The sequence below is a fragment of the Lithobates pipiens genome, unplaced genomic scaffold (assembly GCF_037356315.1).
Source record: "Lithobates pipiens isolate NorthernLeopardFrog02 unplaced genomic scaffold, aLitPip1_a1.2 Scaffold_8, whole genome shotgun sequence".
In the NCBI taxonomy this organism is placed as follows: domain Eukaryota; kingdom Metazoa; phylum Chordata; class Amphibia; order Anura; family Ranidae; genus Lithobates; species Lithobates pipiens.
In genome coordinates, this window is record NW_027507903.1 from 143,667,316 (window position 1) to 143,689,731 (window position 22,416).

General features: G+C 39.0%; 1 protein-coding gene across 1 annotated transcript in view; it reads right to left on the bottom strand.

The window, feature by feature from the left end:
• The window catches only part of PLXNA4 (plexin A4), a 946,574-nt gene that overhangs the window by 440,699 nt on the left and 483,459 nt on the right, over nt 1-22,416 (bottom strand). Inside the window, exon 4 of the mRNA XM_077468718.1 lies at nt 18,142-18,273. Within this exon, the coding sequence (XP_077324844.1) occupies nt 18,142-18,273 (132 nt within the window). The remainder of the gene's footprint in view (nt 1-18,141; nt 18,274-22,416) is intronic.

The following is a 22,416-nucleotide window of genomic DNA, read 5'->3' on the forward strand; positions in this document are numbered from 1 at the left end:
CGATGAGGTGGCACTGGTGGGCACTGATAGGTGGAATTGTGGGCATTGATAAGTGGCACTGATGGGCAGCACTGAAGGGCATTGATAGGTGGCACTGAAGGGCACTAATAGGTGACATTGATAGGTGGCACTGATAGCTGGCACTGAAGGGCACTGATAGGTGGCAGTGATGGGCACTGATGGGTGACAGTCATGGGCACTGATCGACACTGATAGGTGACACTGGTAGGCAGCACTGATAGGTGACACTGATTAGCACCACTGGTGGGCATTGATAGGTGGCACTCGTAGGCATTGATAGGTTGCACTGTTATGCACTGGTGGGCACTGATTCGTGGCACTGTGGTCTCTGGCAGGTGACATTGGCAGGCGGTACTGGTTGGCACAGATGAGGCGGCTTCACCTCTTCCTCTTCGGGACTGATGTCCCTTGCACAGAAGAAGGTGATCGGCTTTTTTTTCTCTTCATGCTGTCAGAGTGAGCAGAAAAAAATGATTACCGATCTTCTGTTTACATCACATGATCAGCTGTCACTTGCTGACAGCTGATCACGTATTAAGGTGGCTGTATTGACCCTGTCACAAACCTGGTGGAGAGCAAGCTGTAGAGGGGGCTTCTCTTGCACCTCCTGTCCAACACTCCTGGTAGTGATGACATGGAGTGGAGGACACAGAGTGGCAAGTGGGCTGATGTAGCAGGTGGCTCAGGCTGGGTCTTGGCAGGAACCAGGCAGCTGAAGAGGGCTGGGCCAGAACTGAGAACAGGAGCTCTATGTCGCTGAATCAGCAGCTGGAAGCGTAGTTGGGACATAAGCCAGAGGCTCACCAACAGCCGGACAGAGCTGAGATGTGAGCTAGACGCAGAGATGAGACACAGGCCTGGTTCGGTACACAGTCGGGCAATGAAGAACAGGAACATCAGGAAGAAAAGAAGTCAAGTACAAGCCCAGGTGACAAGTAAGCAGGCAGAGGTCAAAGGGAAGGTTCAGACAATCTGGGTCGGGATACAGGAAAATGGTACAGATCAGGTAAACAGGCACTAACTGAAAAGACCACTCAGCAAAGTGTACATGTCACTGGCAGATTTAAATAGGCGGACTGGTGGCAATGCGCACACGTATGCGGGTGCGTGCACGAATGTGCCCAAGTGTGCGCGTGCCGGCCTGCATCAGCACGCACACTCACGCATTCACCAGTACATGTCCTTTCTTGTTCACCTCTTGGAATGTCCACGCCTGCGCACCACTGTGCGCTTGTTACCCGGGTTTCTCTTACAGACCCCTTACTCCAATCTGTGATTACCCGAGTCTCATTGACTCAGTGATCACAGCGTGCGCCGGCAAAGTAGGTCCACGCTGTAGCCATCATTCGACTATAGTGCGGATCTGAAGGGGTTAAAAATAATTTAAAAAAATGTTTTACAAAAAATAAAGCAGTAAATAAGACTAAGAGATATGAATATGAAGACAGGTTCTGTAAGTAGTAAGGAACTGTATATTCTTATATAAATATTCAGATATCTTTTTTCTAATTTGATTAAATCAAAGAGTCAGTTAAGTAATAAATATTACATCTTCAGAGTTAATGCAACAAGCTACACTAAGCAGTCATGTTTCCAAGCAACTTTATGACACGCCAGTTAACATTTGTTAACTGTATTAATATACATGGAAATAAATGCTATCTATATATAGCAGAACCTGTACTTTTTCTATGTTTTATTATCCCATACAAAGAGCTGCTAAGAAAACCTAAAATGTATGCTAGCTGAAAGGGCACAAAGCTGCTAAAGAATTGTATTTCAATGGAGAAGTATTTGACTGTGCATCAAAGTCTACATGACATTTTATCTGCTACTCATTCACTTCCTGACTTAGGCAACTAACGCTAACTTGCAAAAGTCACTATTCCTTTTCTTATTACCTATCTCATGATGAAATGCAGTATCTCTTTCCTTCAAAAGCAGACACAGCAGGGCACAAAACAAGAATGGTAACAAAACTGAAGAACCATATGACCCGCTTGACCTTTTTTTGCAATTAAATAAATGTAGTCTGTATCTGATCTGAATCTTTTAGTTATATTCACTTGAACCCACAGCTGTCTAAAATCCTTTTGTGAACTATCAAGTACAGGGAATGTCTTTATAGCATGTGTTACTGGGAGCACACGTGTCTATAAAGATTGTCAGTTTAGAATTAGGATTTTGCAATTGCATAAGTGCATGTTATATTTGTAGATAGACAAGTATATATATAAAAAACAGTGAAATAAAATGCACCATAGAAAAAAAAAATATGTATTTGCTCCATTCTGTACAGGAACGTAATAGTAAACACAAAAAATATGGCTATTACATGAATCTCCACACCTATGCATCTAATATTTATGCACCTCTGTATGGCTAGTACTTTGTAGTGTTTATATGAGTAAAAATTGCATTGTTGGCCAAAGGTATTGTCAGGCAGGTTAAGCTGAGCCAATCTTCAACTAACGATCAGAAAAAAATAATAATCAGAAACGTTCTTGTTTATTTAAATGGAAGTGGAAGTCACTTCTAATATTTCTTGTCTAAAATGACATAGAGGTATATTGCTTTGTGGACCTTGACTAGAGATATTTAGGAGCAACCTCCAAAAAGTAATCACCTATTTGCTGATTTTAGTGACTACTTTTATAAAATGTGAATTCTAGCCTTAGCTTCAGCATTGTACCATTGTACAGTCTTCTGCCCTCTACGGAAACCAAATACTATGATTTCACTCCACACTATGAGCTGCTCACTATGTGCATTAAAAGCTACAAGGTCATCTAGCTCATTTGCTTCCAAGAATTACTGTCCCTGGCTTGCCCCCTTTTCTTCTTTGGATTTCAGCCTTTTCAATGGCGGAGGCACAGCACCAAATGTAGGTGTTATCTAAGGCTGTCTGCATGCAAATACAATCTACCTAGGAACTCTCACTTCTCCAAAATGACCTCCATTCATCAAGTCATTTTTACATATGCATAACTGCTCCCAACAGCCAGGTCACTCTTGCATTAGGATCAAAGGTTCCTCAGAGGATTACTGAGGCTGTGTGATGTGACATTTTCAGGAAGCTCTGTACAGCACCGTGCCAGCCCCGCCCACCAGCCATGATCTTCCTGCCTTGATGACATCACCGATTTTACAATATGGTTATTTTTTTAGTTATTTTGATAAATGGGCAGAGGAGACCTAGGGAAAATAAACTTTTGACCAATAGACATTGCTGCATATGCTGTATATTGAGTAAAATACAGTTTTGGACAAATTTCAGTATACAGAACCCAGTGTGCCATCCTCTGTTCTACTGTGAATAAAAAAACTCAGCAACCTGCGTGCTATAAACAGTACGCTAACTAGCAATCTTTTATAAATGTGTCACAAAGTTCAGGTGAAATTGGATCATTAAATGACTAACAGGGCTATAACTTATCCTATCTTTATAAAAAAAAAAAAAAAAAAAACATTCAGTAGAACCTGCTGTAGCCCCCCATCCCCTCTAGTAAAATGTAACAAAATAGAACAAAGCCAGAAACAGATCAACCTTATAGTCTTGAGCTAGCTGATTGTTCTAATAATGCCAGTCTTGAAATGTGTATACCGTTTCGCTTATTACTTTCTCCATGTGTATACACGCATGAATCACCTTTCTGAAAGTGTATTTAAATAGACAACAAACTAAATTGTTGCCAGTGTTATTGCAGCCTCTCTGAATATAGTGCATGGCCATGCATAACAAAAGGACAAAGAATTACTCTATCAAATAACTGTACAATGCCAGCGTGCCATTGTGTTGATGTAACAATAGCATACGGGGCAACAAATGATATCTCTCCCCAGAGAATGTGTCTTATTTTTCAAAACAAAAAGCTATGTCTTTGTATTTTGCGGCTTCTCTTGCATTAAATAATGTTAAGTGAAAATCAATAAAAATCATACACACAGTATTGGGTTTCCTGTGCCTTAGTCATTTACAAGGTTACATTACTAATCAATAAAAACATACAATTTATCAGCACTTGTGGTGGTTGGGACTTGGACTGGGTTGGTTTTCTAGAAAAATGGAATTGCATATTAGAGCATTATACATTTTTCCTGCAAGAAAAAAATATAAAAAAATCCAAAACAAAGCAGATTCATACATCGATTATATTATTATAATCGTAGGGCTGTAAAGGCAGGCAAATCAAATAGCTATCAGCTGAATGTGTGGAATATTCTGAACAGTGGCAGCTGGTGCTCTATTTTTTGGAGAGGCGGCAAACAACCCCCCACCACCGGGTCCACAGTTACCCCATCCATGATCACACCTTCCACTACTTCTCAGCCACTGTGAAGTCAGCAGATGAACGAAGAGCAGCCAGTAGGGCAGAGTCAGGCTGTGGCATGCTCAGATGACAGAAATCACAGTCTTTCTTCTCCCAGCTCAGGCAGCACAGCAACTCATCACCACCGGAGACTGCATGCACATTGGTTGCCGCCAACTTCCCCCACCTCTTCCTCCGCTCCACTCCAACCACCACAGCACACATCACACAAGTGAATGGGCTCGGGAGCGCAGTGCTCTGAGCCCCAAGCCCACCCTTTTTTTGAAGCCTCAGGCTCTAATCATGTGCTTCTTAAAAAAAAAACATTGAAATCCAGGTGTATGGAGCCCTGCATGTAGATTAAGGGCCCAATGAATGAGTCGGGGTGATTGCACCCCTAATGGACAGTCCGCCACTGGCTCTGACCATAAGGCTTCATGTACACTAGCAGTTGCAAAGCTTGAGTTTAGGAGATTCTCCATAAAAAAACTCCATAAAAGCCTATGTGTCCATGTACACGTAGGGGGTTATTTAATAAAGGTTAATGCACTTTGCACTGGAAGTGCACTTGAAAGTAAAATCGCTGTAGATCTGAGGGGGATGCATGCAAGGAAATTAAAAAACAGCATTTTAGCTTGCACGTAATTGGATGATTGAATCAGCAGAGCTTCCGCTCATTTCAGATCTACCCCTTAGATTTAGAGCGACTGCACTTTCAAGTGCACTTGCAGTGCAAAGTGGATTTACCTTTCGTAAATAACTCCCATAGGCTTTTAGCAGAGTTTAGGAGCTGACACATTTAGGTGAGCTTCAACCTTCATCTCTTGAACATGGAAGAATCGAGTTCAGAATAGGATCTTTTTTGACGCCTGGCCGCGGGAAAATGCAAAGCATGGCAAAAATGCAGCGCAATTTTGGCACGGGTTGCGTTTTCCCACAGCTGCGGTAAATGTAGGCAAGGTGCACATAAAGCCTAATCCATTTTACCTTAAAGAACAGAATAACTAATTTGGGATAGTTTAAAGCTGAACTCCACACAGATACACAACAAGAAAAATGAACACATCATTCAAAGTAATTTAAAATTCAAGCAATATTAAAAGAGAAGTGCAAATTAAAAAAATAAAAATAAACATTCATACTCATCTATGCGGGTTCAGCATCGATCCAATGCTGCATCTGTCCCCTTCACCTCTACATGAGAACCGAGTTAGAAAAGACCATTAATCACTCAGTTATTTGTACTCAGTGAGCAGAGAGCAGTGTCTGTCAGTCACGGGCTCTCTGCTCTGCCCCTTCAGTGCTCAATGGAGAGCTGGACTGTGGAGGGGGGCAGATTGGCTGGCTCAGTTTCTCAGTGGCACAATGAGGGCCGAGACAGCTGCTGGTCACGCATCTAGGCAAATCCTGGCATTGGCGGGATCCCTACAGAGATTGGACTGGATCTGTGAAGTCAACCGACAGTGAGCTTTAGCTCACTGATGGCTGATTGGACCAGATCTGTGAAGTTAACTGATACTGAGCTTTAGCTCACTGATGGCTGATCTGGATCACAGGAGTACACTTCGTTCTGCACTCCGCTCCATACTTTTCCTTTAGGATCTAAATTTGACTTGGTATCAGGCTTGGGGAATGAAAAAAAGCAGGGAGTTAACCAGTTGTGCTGTAGTTGGAGCATGCTGAGAGAAGGAGAGAGGCGATTGACAGAGAGGTAAACTCATCAGTCTGCCGCTTTTCTTTTCACTGTCCAGTCACAGGGTGGGGGGGACTCCGTATGTATTACTGACCTTCAGCAAAGAAATATCAACGCCCCTTCCCTGACAGACAGGGATCTATAGTGTGGAAAAATACTGAAGTACCAAATTAAACTCATTTGGCAGGTAAACCAGCTCATATATGTATCTTATCTGTGTATTTAATTGTTAAACTAGAGTCAAGCTTTAATACAGGAGAAAAGAACTTAAAGCCCAACTCCAGGAATTAGAAAAACCTTAGCAGTGCAGGACCCCACCAGGGGTGCTAGTATAAGGAGATATACTTATCTTATTCAACACTCTATTAGGTTCCCTTCAGCGGTGCAATCAGACCCCCTCAGCCTCCTCTCCAAGGAGCTCCCACCCACAGTTGCATGCTTGGTCCCACCACCTACAATATAGGTTTAATAACCCCTGAATTGTACAGGATGACATGAGGGAATACCCACAGTTCAGAGCTTTTAGAGAAGAATGTAGCGCTGGAGTTGGCTGAAGTGGAGGATAGGTTAAGTAACCCTGCCTGTTTCTGTAACCCTTAGACATAATGAGCATTTAACCCTGTGCGAAAGTGGGGTGAGGGTAAGGCAACCCTGCAAGGGTCAATTTTTGTCTAATGCCTGGACTTGGGCTTTAATACAGTGAATGATCCCTTAGCTTAGTGAACAAGGAGATGTTGGAATTCCCATTCATGTGCAATGGGAATAAAAAAAAAAAAAAGTTTGCTGTAGCTTAATGAAGTGAACACGCCTTCACCTCATTCATGAAGCAAGCCAAACATTCAAACATTCACAAAACCAAATGAATTATTCCTTTATTAAGTAAACCCCACGGACTGAAAATTTGCCCAAAGGATCTTTCTAGCCAACTCCATGGTAGGTGTTGACTATTCCATGTAGCATCAAATAAGTGACAGTTTCTCAGATGTAAAATACAAATGGAAAGTAATTTTCATCCTTAGAAAAAAAAGAAAAAAAATCAGAAAGACATACTATCAGATCAACTAATATCAAACATACAGCAAGCGCTGTCAGATACTATTCATCAAAACATCCAGATAGCTTTTGCAACAAAGGTTACAGCATAGAGGAAAATGATTTCCTGAAATCATAACTAAACTATCATGTGTATTAAAGTCATACAGTCATCTTTGGCTTATCTAAGCTATCTAAAACACTTTATATTTTAATTAACAATGTTTCCTTATATGGCAACCACTGCTATTTACACACAAATGCCATTCTACTGTTTGTAAATGCTGATCTTTCCACAGAGCACACGCAGGAGCTGTCCATAGGCGGAGGTGCTGAAATGAACTGAACAGACAGCACTGCTGCAGTTTAGTTAATCAACCCACAGAAGAAAAAATGCCAAAGCATGCACAAATCGAAACCTCCATGTAGAGTTGATCCAGAGGAAGGAAAAACAACAAACAAACAATAAAGCATTTCAGTAAGAAAAAATCAAAATGGACCAACAGCAATTTTGACCATACAGATGTGTTGGTTAGAATAGATTCCCTCTGAATTAGCTCATTAAGATGATTCAAAAAGTCCAGGGATAGATGAACTTAACACTGATTTATGTAATGTTTTTAAACTGAATAAAGACTAACAATGTGCATTGACCTGAAGCAGTCAGTCAGAATAAGTTTTATTAGGCCTCTTGAAGCTGTAAAAAGTTTGCTATACTGTATTATTATATGAACCAATATATACTACTAAGATTGGCATCAAAATACTTGAACTTTGCCATGTTAACCAATTTTAAAAGTGAAAGGAATTACTTTAAGGGAAAGTCAGCTTTTGTTAAAATTACTAGGACATACCATATACAATATATAATATATCCATGCATGCCATGTTATTGTTTTTAATGTTCTGTCATTAAAGCGGAGTTCCACCCAAAAGAGGAAGCTCCGCTTATCTGCTTTCTCCCCCTTCCAGTGCCATATTTGGCACCTTTTGGGGGGAGGGGGAACGGGGACCTGTTTTACCACTGTGAGATCACACTGAAGTTGGGTCCCCCCATCCTCTCTCCCCCACTGCCGAGCCATTCAGAAAGCACAACGAGTACGGCAAAGGCGTTATGCCTCAATCGGAAATCTTTGCTCAATCTCAATCATTGTACTGTTGTCTTTTCTCCTAAAATAAATAACCATATTTAAAAAAAAAAAAAATTCCCTTAACATGAACAGTAGCGGAATGGAATGGAAACATTGGCCTTGGATGCCAACATCGACACTGGATACTAATGTTTTAATATTAAAAGCCACCGGCTACAGTACGTGTAGTTGCTGACTTTCAATTTTTTGCTGGGGGGGGGGGGGGTGGAACTGCTTTAAAAATTACCTTTCCATTTCAACCACCAACCAGACATATTTTTTTTTTAATCTGTAGGTATTCTGTACTTCATTTTCATTCACAAAGTTAACAGAAACCTAATTTCCTGATGGATTAGTTCACTACTTTTTCCAGAAGCTTGACATAAACATAAGATGAACTTTTAAAGCATTACCTATTCCATTTTTAGGATTATTATAGTGAACATATCTCATAGTTGATTTTTCTGGTCAAGCATCTTATTACAACACTGGAACTGAGCAAACAATTATTGAAAGCAGGCCTCCCACTCAGCACCTGAAGAAGTTGGTTGAGTAACCAACCATCTCAGCAACTCAGCAAATTTGCAATTGATTTGACTAATACACTTGTAATGCATATAATATTCTTGAAGAGCATTGATTAATTCTCAACAAAAGTGGAGTTTTGCTTTAAATAAGCCACATAAAGGCACTTAAACACTTAACACAAATACATCACCAGTTATGTCTTTATCCTTTTGTATTCTGGATATCTTTGAAAAGATTAACCTTTGATAAAATTGAAAGGTAGAAAGGGCAATTAATAACACCTATTAATTCAGTAGATCCAGTAATAGTGTTATAAGTAGCAAGCTATTCCAAAAGTGACTTCATCTGTGCCTGCTTTAACCCACAACCATTGTCCTAGCTATTTCATAAAGAAGCTTTTCCCATCAATTAAAATTCCATATCCTCGACTTGCAGCGTGCTAATAAAATGAAAAGCCCCGTCTGCAATCAATACACATTAGCATATTTCTCTGAATTGGATTGAAACTCTGTAGCTTAATTATTAGATTTTGGCTCTACAAGATTAATCAGGCATAGCTTATCACACCATGACTATCCAGTATGATAAATCAAACCTGCAGGGCCCCTTATGATGGCTCTCTAAGGGCAAATAAAAAGGTGAAGAGGGGAATTTTCTGCTGAGAATCAGGATTATCTCATTCTAAAATATGTGCAAAGATAATTGTCTGCTGGGAAAAAATATATATACATGAAGGAAATGGAAGTTTATGTGACAGTTGTTGATGTCACATTGAAGACAAGTAATTGTTACGTCTATTAAGACATTCCCTATTGTAGATCATGGCTACGGTGTTGTACCATCTGTTTCTATAAAGATTGTTGGTCTTTTTTTAATAAACCACATCTTGGAACAAAAAGAGACATTACTATTTTTACACAATATGCAACCATACTCTGACCCTGGAAACAGCTCCATATAATGATTTTTGAATCGTCATTTTATTACTAATAGCACAGTACACAGCCTTCCATCTCTAGCTGAATGGATGAAGGTAGAAAGCATTTTCCAAATAAGAACCCAATCAGAATGAAAATTATTGGGTTCTAAGTCTTTGCTGTTTCTTTCCCTGTATGTGACCTGCAGCAGCACCTGTGATGAATAATAAAAATCTATTCACAGCAGGTAAAAGCAGTTTCAGCTCAAAAGGAAGTGGACATAGTAGGATTTAGCATTAAATCAGAATGCATTTAGACCAATGGCTACCATTTTGTCTGGACTCACTGAAAGGTATAATCTTATGCTGGAGTACAAAAAGTTTTGGGACCAAAAAAAAAAAAAGAAAAAAGGAGGGCCTGCCACCTTTTTTCAGATATGAAACATATACGGTAACTATTTTTTATTGGCTAATTATGTGCTACAGAATAACATTTGGTTCCAAACAAACAATACATTAACAAACTTGAATGTAAAGCAACAGAGAGAAAAAAAAAAACATATTGCTCTATGAGTTCAATTGAGTATTTGAACTAATTTACAATAATTGGGCATAATACACACACTAGCAGTCCACAATAGACCATCTAATTTCAGTCTTCATTGTTTCTACATCCGTGTGCACTATTTGGGGACAGGGTGGTAAACTTTTAATGCATGTGTTGTATGCAAGTACAAATAACCATATGACAATGCAGCATTGTAAACTTTTTCAGCCTATAGTGTATCCGCTTGCAGCAGCTAAATGCAGCCAGAATAATGAAAGCTATTTTAGATTGACTGCTATGACTTTTGACACAATGTTGCAAACCATACTGTGGCTAACTAAATCCTTTTTGAAAAAAAAAAAAAAGAAACAAAAACATTTCTTCTGTGCTTTTAATGCCCATGCTTGTAGAAGGATGAACTCTTCACAAATTTTACAATGGGATATGATAAAAATGGGTCAATTTACTAAAACTAAAGCATACAAAATCTGGTGCAGCTCTGCATGGAAACCAATCAGTTTCCACATTTTATTGTCAAAGCTTAATTGAACAAGCTGAGGTTAGAAACTGCTTGGCTACAATGCACAAATGTACCAGATTTTTCCCTCTCCAGGTTTAGTAAATCAACCCCAAAGTTACTCTCTGTGAACAACTCTATTCACTTCAGAGAACCCCTGCATTGAGCAGTAATGAAAAGCACTCTAATGCCGCGTACATACGATCGGACATTCTGACAACAAAATACATGGGATTTTTTTCCGACGGATGTTGGCTCAAACTTGGTCTGCATACACACGGTCACACAATGTTGTCGGAAATTCTGAACGTCAAAAACACAGTGACGTACGACGAGCCGAGAAATTTGAAGTTCAATAGCCAGTGCAGCTCTACTGCTTGATTTCAAACATGTGTAGAACTTTGTGCTTCGGAATTGTGTACACACGATTGGAATTTCTGACAACGGATTTTGTTGTCGGAAAATTTGAGATTCAGATGTCAAATTTTGTGTGTTGGAAATTTCCGACAATAAGCTCCCATCGAACATTTTTTGTTGGAAAATCTGACCGTGTGTACGCGACATTAGGCTACGTTCACCTCTAAGTGGTTCACAGTAGTGTGGCGTGTTCAACACAGAGAAACCACAGTAAGCATGGAATTAAAAGAAATCAAACAAGCCTATGTATATGTACTGCAGTACTGTGGAAGTACTATGCACTATGGAAGATAAATCCTGAATTAAATTGGCACTTCAGCCAAGATAGTTTTTCTGGTTCAGAAATTTTACTGAGGAAAGAAACAAAGTTTACATGGCAATGAGATAAAAAGGGAGTCATCCCCTAGAAACAGGGCATGGGACAAAGTATGTAACAATTTGGCACAGTGTCTGGGACGCAGCCCACATTAGCAAAACATAAACATAATAGGTACATAAATAAGGATTGGAGGGTAGCGCAGTATGCACATTAGCAAAGTGACACAAATGTTGAATGGTATGGCATGGCAGAATGGTAATTTAGGTTTTGTGCCAGTAGACACTGTCTGACGGTGGGATACCCCAGGTGGTGCTGTTCTGGGACAGCGCAGAAACTTGAATGTTTAAAGGACCTGGTCGTGGGAGGAAATGGGGCCAAGACAGTTCTATTTCTAGTTTTCTTAGCAAGTGTACCCATTATGGATAATGTCACAAAAGTTACAGGAAGCGAAAGAAACCCCTCCGCCTCAATTTTTCCAATTGTTTTCTGATTAAAGGTCCCTGTTAGCCCTTGGTCACACTGGTGCACCTTGTATGAAATTTTATAGTTTCAAATCGCATGACAAGTTGCACCCTATTGTCCGCAATGGAAGCAGTCAAGATATATCGGAGTCGCACAGATTTTGAATGTTCTTCTTGAGCTACTTTTTGCAAGTTGAGGTACGTATGCATTTTGTTTTGCTGATTACATTTTTTGTTAATTATCCTTAGTTATGCAGCATGAATGGGAACACATAACAAACATATAGTATAGTAAATGTGAAGATACACTTTAAAAATTTATAAAATATGAATGAAAATGATTACAACAAAAATGCACATTTTCGCATGTGCAAAAATTAATCAAATGGTGGCATTTTACAACATGCATTTGTGCGTTTTACAATGTAAAAAGAGATACTGTACTAAAATTATTTCAACGACATTCAAAATAACATAAACAAGTTTTGTCAGTGTTTTTTCCCAGTATAACTTTTTCTAAAATATTTTAAAAACACTTTGAAAAGGAATCCGAGCAGGGTGTATCTGTAAAGGAATACATTCATTATAAAGCATGTTGGACTTTAAATTCCCACAGCTGCTCTTCCCTGAGGTTTAACAGTAAATTTTCACAACATCCCTCTCTCTATATATATTTTTTTCTTTTTAAGACTATCTGGAACATCAAGTAATCCTGAAGGCAGTACAAACAATGTCAATGCTGATTAGTTTCTAGAATTCTATCGGGGAAATGCCTACTTATCTTGGACACTTATCTGTGATGTGAACCCATAACATAACAGGGGAAGAATAGAAATGACAATTCGCACTGTGTGGCTTGGAATGTGTTTCCTGACAGCACAATTCTCAGTTGAGCAGATACAGCTCAACAAATAGTTATGATCTTCTATTGAATTTCTTCTCCCCACAAAAAAATGGCAAGCAAAGATCTATTAAAACATAGCCATTGAGAAAAAGCCATTGCTGGAGACATCTATGGATAATGGAGTAGAGGAAAATAGGTCAATTTAAGAAAAATGGGATATAGCTGCACTAGAAAATGTAATAGATTCAGAGTTACCAATATCCCATACAATTTTTGTTAAAACCACTGGGGTGTAGGTTGAGTGAGCCTTATGCGTGATATAAAATGGGTAAACTATATTATAACAATGTTAATTTCTTTAATTTAATTGTATTTTTTTAATTACATAAGCTAATTAAAGTTGCAATCTGGGAATTCTAATACAGTCATGAGGCTGAAGTACTTAGATGGGCTTACAAGAAGAGAAAAGTCAAGTGGGCTCCCAACCATTAAAATATTTTCTAGTTTTCCACAAAGAATGCAACATTGTTGCCAACTGGGTGGATCACAAGAATCTTTTGAATGCTTTATAAATCTCTAGGCAGGTAATGTGATTCCTACATGGATGCTGCAACTGTGCATTTTATTGTGATATCCATTGTATATTGAAAACAAGTATTGCTTGTATAGGATAGGATCAGCCACTGCCCTCTTCATTTTAATACAGCAGTGAAACTAAACTGAAGTAGTGCACTGCCTATGCCAGGGATGGGTAACCTTGGCACTCCAACTGTTGTGGAACTACAAGTCCCATGAGGCATTGCAATAATCTGACAGCCACCAGCATAAGCCCTTGTACACACGGTCAGACATTCTGACCACAAAATCCTTCGGATTTTTTCAGACGGATTTTGTCTGAAAATGGTGTTGCATACACACGGTTGGACAAAGTTATCGGAAAATCCTATCGTTCGGAACGTGATGACATTCATTTGTTACAACAGGACTGCGTCCAGGCTAGTAGCCAATAGCTTTGGTCTTGTAATTTGATCTGAGCATGCGTGGCACTTTGTCCAATTGGAATTCTCTACAAACGATCAGACAAAGTCCGATCAGATCATGTTGTCGGAAAATTTTATATCCAGCTCTCAAACTTTGTTGGTCGGACATTCCGACGGAAAAAGTTCAGATGGAGCCCACACATGGCTGGCTCATCCAACAACACGGTCCGATCGGACATTTTCCATCGGAATGTCCAACCGTGTGTACAAGGGCTTACTCCCAGAGGCAGAGGCTTGATGGCATTTGTAGCTTCACCATGGCAGGAGTGTTTCCCATCTCTGGCCTATGCTAACATATTCTATGTAGGACAAACCTACAGAAAATATGCCAAGCCGTCTTAGGACTGGACTATCAGTTTGCAAATTTTGGTGGAATGGTGGCTATTCCAAATCAATCAATCAATCAACCTTGTTTTAAATAAGAAACAACGCTCCCTGTAACTTATATATACATTCAGCAGGATAAATGTAAAGAGTGGTAACCCAACAAACTGCACTTTGAACCTCATCAATACTCTCTGCAAAGTACTTTCTAATCTAACCAAACCCTTAGTCTAACCAAACCCTAACATTTAAGCAGCTGAATACTCTAGGCCAAAATATCAAATACTTGCAAATAGACATAATATACAACAGTGCAACGCTGGAACATATAAAAAATAGATAACATAAAATGAATAGTAAAAGTTCATATAGAGCAAGACACTGGGATTTCTCTTGGATCTTATGTGTCTTGCTCTATATGAACTTTTATTATTCATTTACATTTGCAATTTTTATATTCTGTATTCTTTTTATGTTCTAGCACTGCACTATTGTATATTAGTACATCCCTCACTTTTTTGTAAATATTGTATTCTATCTAAAGTAGTGAGTGTACAACTTGTATAACAGTGTAAATTTGCTGTCCCCTCAAAATAACTCAACACGCAGCCATTAATGTCTAAACCGCTGACAACAAAAGTGAGTACACCCCTAAGTGAAAATGTCAAAATTGGGCCCAATTAGCCATTTTCCCTCCCCAGTGTCATGTGACTCGTTAGTGTTACAAGGTCTCAGGTGTGAATGAGGAGCTGGTTTGTTAAATTTGGTTTAATCGCTCTCACTCTTTTCTGCAAGTTCAACATGGCACCTCATGGCAAAGAACTCTCTGAGGATCTGAAAAAAAAAGAATTATTGCTCTACATAAAGAAGGCCTAGGCTATAAGAAGACTGCCAAGACCCTGAACCTGAGCTTCGGCATGGTGGCCAAGACCATACAGTGGTTTAACAGGACAGGTTCCACTCAGAACAGGCCTCACCATGGTTGACCAAGAAGTTGAGTGCTCATGCTCAGTGTCATATCCAGAGATTGTCTTTGGGAAATAGACGTATGAGTGCTGCCAGCATTGCTGCAGAAGTTGAAGGGTGGGGGGTCAGCCTGGTAGGACTATACACTGCATCAAATTGGTCTGCATGGCTGTTGTCTCAGAAGGAAGCCTCTTCTACAGATGATGTAGAAGAAAGCCCACGGATTGCTGAAGACAAGAAGACTAAGAACATGGATTACTGGAACCATGTCCTGTGGTCTGATGAGACCAAGATAAACATATTTGGTTCAGATGGTGTCAAGCATGTATGGTGGCAACCAGGAGGAGTACAAAGACAAGTGTGTCTTGCCTATAGTCAAGTATGGTGGTGGGAGTGTCATGGTCTGGGAGTGCATGAGTGCTGCCGGCACTGGGGAGCTACAGTTCATTGAGGGAACCATGAATGCCAACTTGTACTGTGACATACTGAAGCAGAGCATGATCCCCTCCCTTCAGAGACTTGGCCACAGGGCAGTATTCTAACATGATAACGACCCCAAACACACCTCCAAGACGACCACTGCCTTACTAAAGAAGCTGAGGGTAAAGGTAATGGACTGGCCAAGTATGTCTCCAGACCTAAACCTTATTGAGCATCTGTGGGGAACCCTCAAATGGAAGGTGGAGAATCACAGGGTCTCTAATATCCACCAGCTCCGTGATGTCATAATGGAGGAGTGGAAGAGGACTCTAGTGGCAACCTGTGAAGCTCTTGTGAGATACTATATATATATATATATATATACAGTTAGACAGAATACACCACTTAGATCTCTATAAAACTTTCAGCCCATGAATATTAAAGTTTTTCTCTCTGATAAATTGCTTATTTAGTTTGTAAATTCACTGTTGCTTTAGTTTAATTAACATACTGTCAAATAATCCTATAATATATCTTCACACGCATAACTTATAGCTTCTGAGAAAGCCATTTTTATTAGCAGGTAAAATAGCCTTCATTTTCTGAATACCACTGCAAAAATTCTAAAACGTTTGGAAAAGAATTATAAAGTTTGCTTCTCGTAAAGCTAAACAGAAAACAGTCAAATCCCTTAAATGCCTTTAGCCATCAGGAACCACGAAATTAATTTTCCTAGAGTCAATGCTGTTTGCAAATGACTAGACTTTTTTTTTTTTTTTATGGTTCTATGAGAAAAGGGCTCACAGTGAGAATCAATGCTTTGTATATCACAGGTAGGAAGAGTCCCTTCATTATTAATTATCAAGAGAAAAAGAAACATGAGCTAGAATACAGAGCTGCAATTATTCCACTCTGAGGTCCTCATTAATTTGAAAACTTCTGTGGTTACAACACACTCTGTTACATTTCCCTACTGTTCACACCACTGTGTCCTTCCCATTCTTGACACCTCATCGTTCCTTTCACCAGAATGCCTGTAGTAACCATGGCAATGCCTGAAGAGTCGTTACTCTCATAGGAGAATCACACTACATCGTGATATGGAAAATAGCCTATTGAACATATGCTCTGAACATCTCATTAGCAACTGTGTCCAGAAATATTCCCCATCTTGCCTTTCTAATATGGAACCTGTCTTTAGCGATAGGTCACACCTCTCCTACCCATCAACTTTCATCAAGGGCAACTCTTTTGGTGCAAAGAGATCGGCTGTCATGTCTGTTGAAGTTTTAAGCAGATGAAGAGAGCAAAAGCATGTGTTTATGTCGAGGTACAGAAAGCAGGACTGGAGTCTTGCCAGCTTTAGCCTCTCCCAAGCACATGGTGTTATGTTTTGTATAGCCACAGGCATCTGGCAAAGGACAAAACAAATACAAAAGCAAAACAAAGAAAGCACCAAAGTAGAACACAGAGGTCAACTCTCTGTAATTGTTCACCAGTAATCATGTTACTAGAACAGAGTTTTGTACACCAAGATATTTTTCACTTTAATACCAAAAGCAGGCATCATTTACCATGTGATTTTTTTCATTTTCTAGTGATACTTTAAAAAAGTAAAAATTAATAATAGTTGTACATCATGAGCAATTTATAAATTATGGATAACACCAGCATGCATGTCCCATCTTGCCCTATGTCCAATAAACAAACAGGGCTTCATTCAACAGCGTCTAAACCAAAATTGTCCTTGTTATCCAGGGCAACCAAACTGTAACTGCAATGTGCAAAGTGTAGAGTTAAATGAAAAGTCTGGCTATTTCGGACATTTCAAAAACATCTACAAATTTCTGATTTATTATACAGTAAAACCTTGGTTTGCAAGCATAATTCATTCCAAAAGCATGCTTGTAATCCAAAGCACTCTTATATCAAAGCACATTTTGCCATAAGAGATAATGGAAACTCAGATAATTTGTTCCACAACCATTTATTCATATAAAAATTATCAAAATATGATCAAAAGCTCATATTAATACTGTACAGTACTGTAGTAGGAATACTGTACTGTACCTCTGTTTTGAAAAAAAAAAAAAGATTCGCAGTTTTAATGTAAAAAAAAAAGAATTCCACTCACAATGTTAAGGAGTCTGGAGCTCATACATGTAAAGCTGCTGTGTATATGTAAGGTAAAGCCTCTGGTGTACAATATACAGCGCTATATGTGGCCAAAGGTTCGGGGGGCGATGGTGGCACCCGGCTCTTCCTGGAGAAGTCAGAGACACTCCGGAGCTGTTGACATCACTTCTGGGTACACGTTACCCCCGCCCCACCCAGCTGGGAGTGTCTCTGGGTGTCTCTGACAGCTTTACTGTACATATACACAGTGGCTTTACATGGACGAACACCAGACTCCTTAACATTGTGAGTGCAATTCTTTTGTTTTTACAGTAAAACTACTGCTCGTATATAAAGACATCGCTCGTATATCAAGACAAAATTAAAAAAAAAATTTGCTTGTCTTCCAAAATGCTCATATTCCTCATTATTTGTAAACCAAGGTTTTACTGTACTAGGCAAACTCATATCGTTTTAGCCCATTTGCCTGAATGTAAATGATCTTTCAAATAAACCACATAGTGGAAAATGCAAAACTCACCTGCTTCTCAGACATGACAAAGAGCTGTTCTTCATTCTTAGTAAATGCCATATCCCGCAAGATAGGGCCGGAATCCACCACTTGTATGGTTTCATATTGGAAAGCTCCAGTGATAGGGCCATCAACACGTATCTGAAACAGATAACAAAATATGTAATGCAGGTATATTTCAGAGACAAACAAAGCTGTGAGAAAAAAAAATTATTTATAAAATCCATGTACACCATACTTGTGAGGATGCATTGAATGTAGCACATGTTGCTGTTGTAGAAAGTAAGGACAAAGTTATAGACATGCTGACACAGCAGATGGATGATAATGGAACAGTCTCCAGCATAGGGAGATATCCTAGTAATTTATTACATTTGAGCTGAAGCAAAAAAGAGAGAGCACCACAGCGAAAGCAACAAAAAAAATCTACAACTGAACAAAATATTTAAACCATATGTTGCTGCCATGTGATTGTATGGTCTTATGTTTGGGTCTTCGTGAACAGCTAGTAGAGACAGAGCCTAGTCTAAAAGCCTTTATAACCTTTTTTTAAAATAGTCAGGTTTTATATAATATATACAGTATAAATAAGGTAAAAAATGTGTATCTATAAACAACTACACAATATGTATGACAATAATCACAGTAGATGACCTCTAGACATCAAAGTCAAATAAAGGGAATAGGTAGCCTATGTCAGTGGTGCTCAACCTTGTCCCCAGGCCATGTTTTGGGAATTTCTCTTAGATAAGCTAGCTGCCCAAAATACCAAGCCATTGACTCTGATTTAAAGCACCTGTGCAAAATAAAGGAAGACCTGCAAACATGGCCTGTTGGGGGTACTTGAGGACAGGGTTGTGACCCACTGGCCTATGTCACATTATTTTCCATAAGACTTTTTCATTATAGGAGCTCCAATGACGTGCACTAAATCAGAGCTGGATTTTGTAGCTTGCAGACCCCAGGTTGCTCCTGTTTGCAGCCACTGCCAATCCTCCAGAACTCCATATTTATTTATTTTTACAGATAAGGTAACTGTCACACTTACTAGTTAGTACTGCAGAGGATTTAGTAATAAATATAATTAGTTCACATGCGCATCATTTGTTGGCATGCCCTACTCTCTACAAGAGAAAGAGACTGGTATATCTGACGTAAGTTTTGGTGGTTGGATGTAAAAGGAAGTGGACTTAGATGCTACAGGCTTGAGGTGGCCTATGCACTTGGTGCTGGGGCACAAACATCAGGCATGGTGGTAATGTATCCTCCTAGGATGAATCTTGTGAGTTGTCTTTAGCTGTAGATAAAAAGATTTTCTGCCTTCCTCCTCTTTTCTTAACATATAAAAGCAGCCAGTAAAAAAAAAAAAAAAAAAAAAAGCTGAGATTTAAAGGCAAGCCTTTTTTTTAAAAGGTCCTGTCTGGTAGGTCCTGGGCAGCATTCACTTAATGTGAAATGTGTCTCTCCTTTAGTATTTGAAGTACTTGGCAATTTCTAAATAGAGTAGTGGAAACTATTCTGTATTTCCAAATATCTACTATAAGGTTTGTGCTGTAATAAAGGAGACTGCTAGCAGAAAGGTTGATATACAAAAACCCTATGGAACCATAAAGATAATCACCTGTACTCTGTGCGATTGTGTGGAGTAGCAATTGATTATCTTTACTTTGTATTTCCTGTCTTCTCTACACACTGCAATTGTACAAGTTATGTAAAGAAAGCTTGCAAAGAACTTCCATTGTCACCTCAAAGTACATTAACAACTACAGACTGCACTAGGTGAATTACTAGGAAACTTACAGTTCCAAAATGTTAAATAGCTTAATTTCACTGCATTGAGCTCCAATTGGCTGTCATTGAGCAAGTAGCTATTATTAATGTTAGTGTTATATTCATATTGGCTCTAAAAGAGTTAGGTAAGTTACTTTTAAAAAAATATATATATTTGTCAGCACTTTTTAAAGCTTGACTTGCCAAAAATGTCTCATAGTCCCTAATCAGTTTATAAGGATGTAAAACTCAAAGTCAGGAATGCATAACTCTGCAGGGAAACCTGCCTGATTGACATTAGGTTAGAAATGGAAATGACCTCTAAAACATTATGTAAAGAAGAAACTGCAGAAGAACAAGAAAAACCATAGATCGATGTTTTAATAAAGATGTCTATGCAAAAATCTGAAATATTTATTCCAAATCAATGCATGTGTTAAACAGTATTTTAGTATTTTATATAATACGTATATATATATATATATATATATATATATATATATATATATATATATATATATATAGATAGATACACACACTGTATATATAGATAGAACATGTAATGGGATTACATAATTCTTCATACTTCAGCAGGTGGAAATGATGTTCTAATTCTCATGTAATTTCAATGTTTGCACATGTAAACTCATTCTAGCCTTGTGATTTATTCTAAGCTCAATTCATTGTATATGATATACTAAATGTATGTCAATAGTCAACATATATTATACTGCAGCTAAGTAGCTTAACAAATTATTATGTAAGCATTTTCTATTGCAGTCAATTTTGTTTAAGTGACATTAAAGTATATGTAAACCCACTAAAACTCATATAAGCTTTAACATGTTAAAGTGGTAGTAAACCCCATTTGGTAATTTTTTCCTACAGGTAAGCCTATAATAAGGCTTACCTGTAGGTAAAATGAATACCTCCTAAACGTGCACTGTTTAAAAGATATTCACTCTGGATGCAGCCAGTTACGTGACCCGCACATGCGCTCTGAAGGTCCGGCATACTTTGCTGGACCGTCAGAGCTTTGTGCTGGAACCAAAGTGCCCCATGCACAGGTGTGATGTCACCATGGCTCCGGCCAATCACATAGCCAGTGTGCAAACCCGGAAGAAAGACAGGGGGAAGATGTCAGCTCTCTCAGCGTTGACAGTACAGTGTTGGAGGGCTTTGCTCCAAGGTGAGTATTTTATAGTGTGCTACTATACAATACTATGCATGCCAATGCCTTGTAGGTGTTTTATTTTTATTTTTTTTACAACAGCCGCGGTTGCAACCGCTATAATGTAATTTCAAAAGTCATTTTCATTCTTTTCACTCTACAGCATTCATTGAAATAATTCATTTGTCCGTGCCCAGTAAAAGGTGACAACTTATTGCCCCTGTCTCCTAATTGTGCTGTTGCATTGCCACCCTTTCATAATAGTTTCTTAAGACTGGGTTCACACTTAGAGCAGACACGGCTCACAGCAGGGATCCCTCCTGTTCTCCATTTTAGGTACGAATCAGGCCTGAATTTTTGCCTGAATTCAGACCTGAAACTGAGCCAAAGACACACAGGACCCCTGTGCAATTCGCTCTACAGCTGCCCCAAAGATGTGTAAACTGGCTCCATTGACAGTCTGGCACACTCTCCTGTCATGCGAATTGGATACAGGGAAACCTGCATCCAATGCGCATAAATGTGAACCCAGGCTTAAAGGCTACAAGTGGCATATATCTCTACACATTGAACAGGCATGGTCTTCTGTTGCCACTATTGGGAAACCTGCTCTAATAAATGGCATGCAGTCATAGTAGCATACAGTGTAGTTCATGCATGCAGGCATGAAATGGCTACAAGGAGGCATCAGGAGACCTACAACACTGACATGCAACAGATGAAGAATGTGAAAATTTGTATTTTATTGAAAAATAGTGGCAATTGTTTATATTGTTTAGCAAGTTAAATGTCAATTAGGATTTACATCTACTTTAATTATGTATAAATCAATTCTTACTGTCTTGGTTATTATGAACATTCTATGTTGCCTATAATAACACCAAAAAAAATATGCCAAAGAAAAAAATGCAGATGTGTAGAATATAACATAAATGTGTATGATGACACAACACATGAAACACAGTAAGCTATGCATGATGAGAAATAAGCAGAGTTTGATCAGAAGAGAAAGTAAGATGCCTATTGAGAGAACATCTGCTTTGCGTCTAGCTTTGTGTTCTCAAGTTGCCTCTAGTGAACCAGACCTGAGTCTCTAACCTGAAAACCGCTTCACTGCTGCCAGTAACTGGCTTTGCTGCTTTGTTTTTACGGATGGTTGAAATGACTGGTGCACAGGACAAAAGTGTTCTTTCAAATGCCTGAGTTAAAATGTCCTTGTGTGTAACAGACCAATAGTGGAGAGCACGAGGGATTTTCTTGGAAAAGCTACATACAAAAATAAGATGCCAAACTGAAAACTCTTACTTCAATAATCTATAACGCTACATGAATGTGTTAATCAA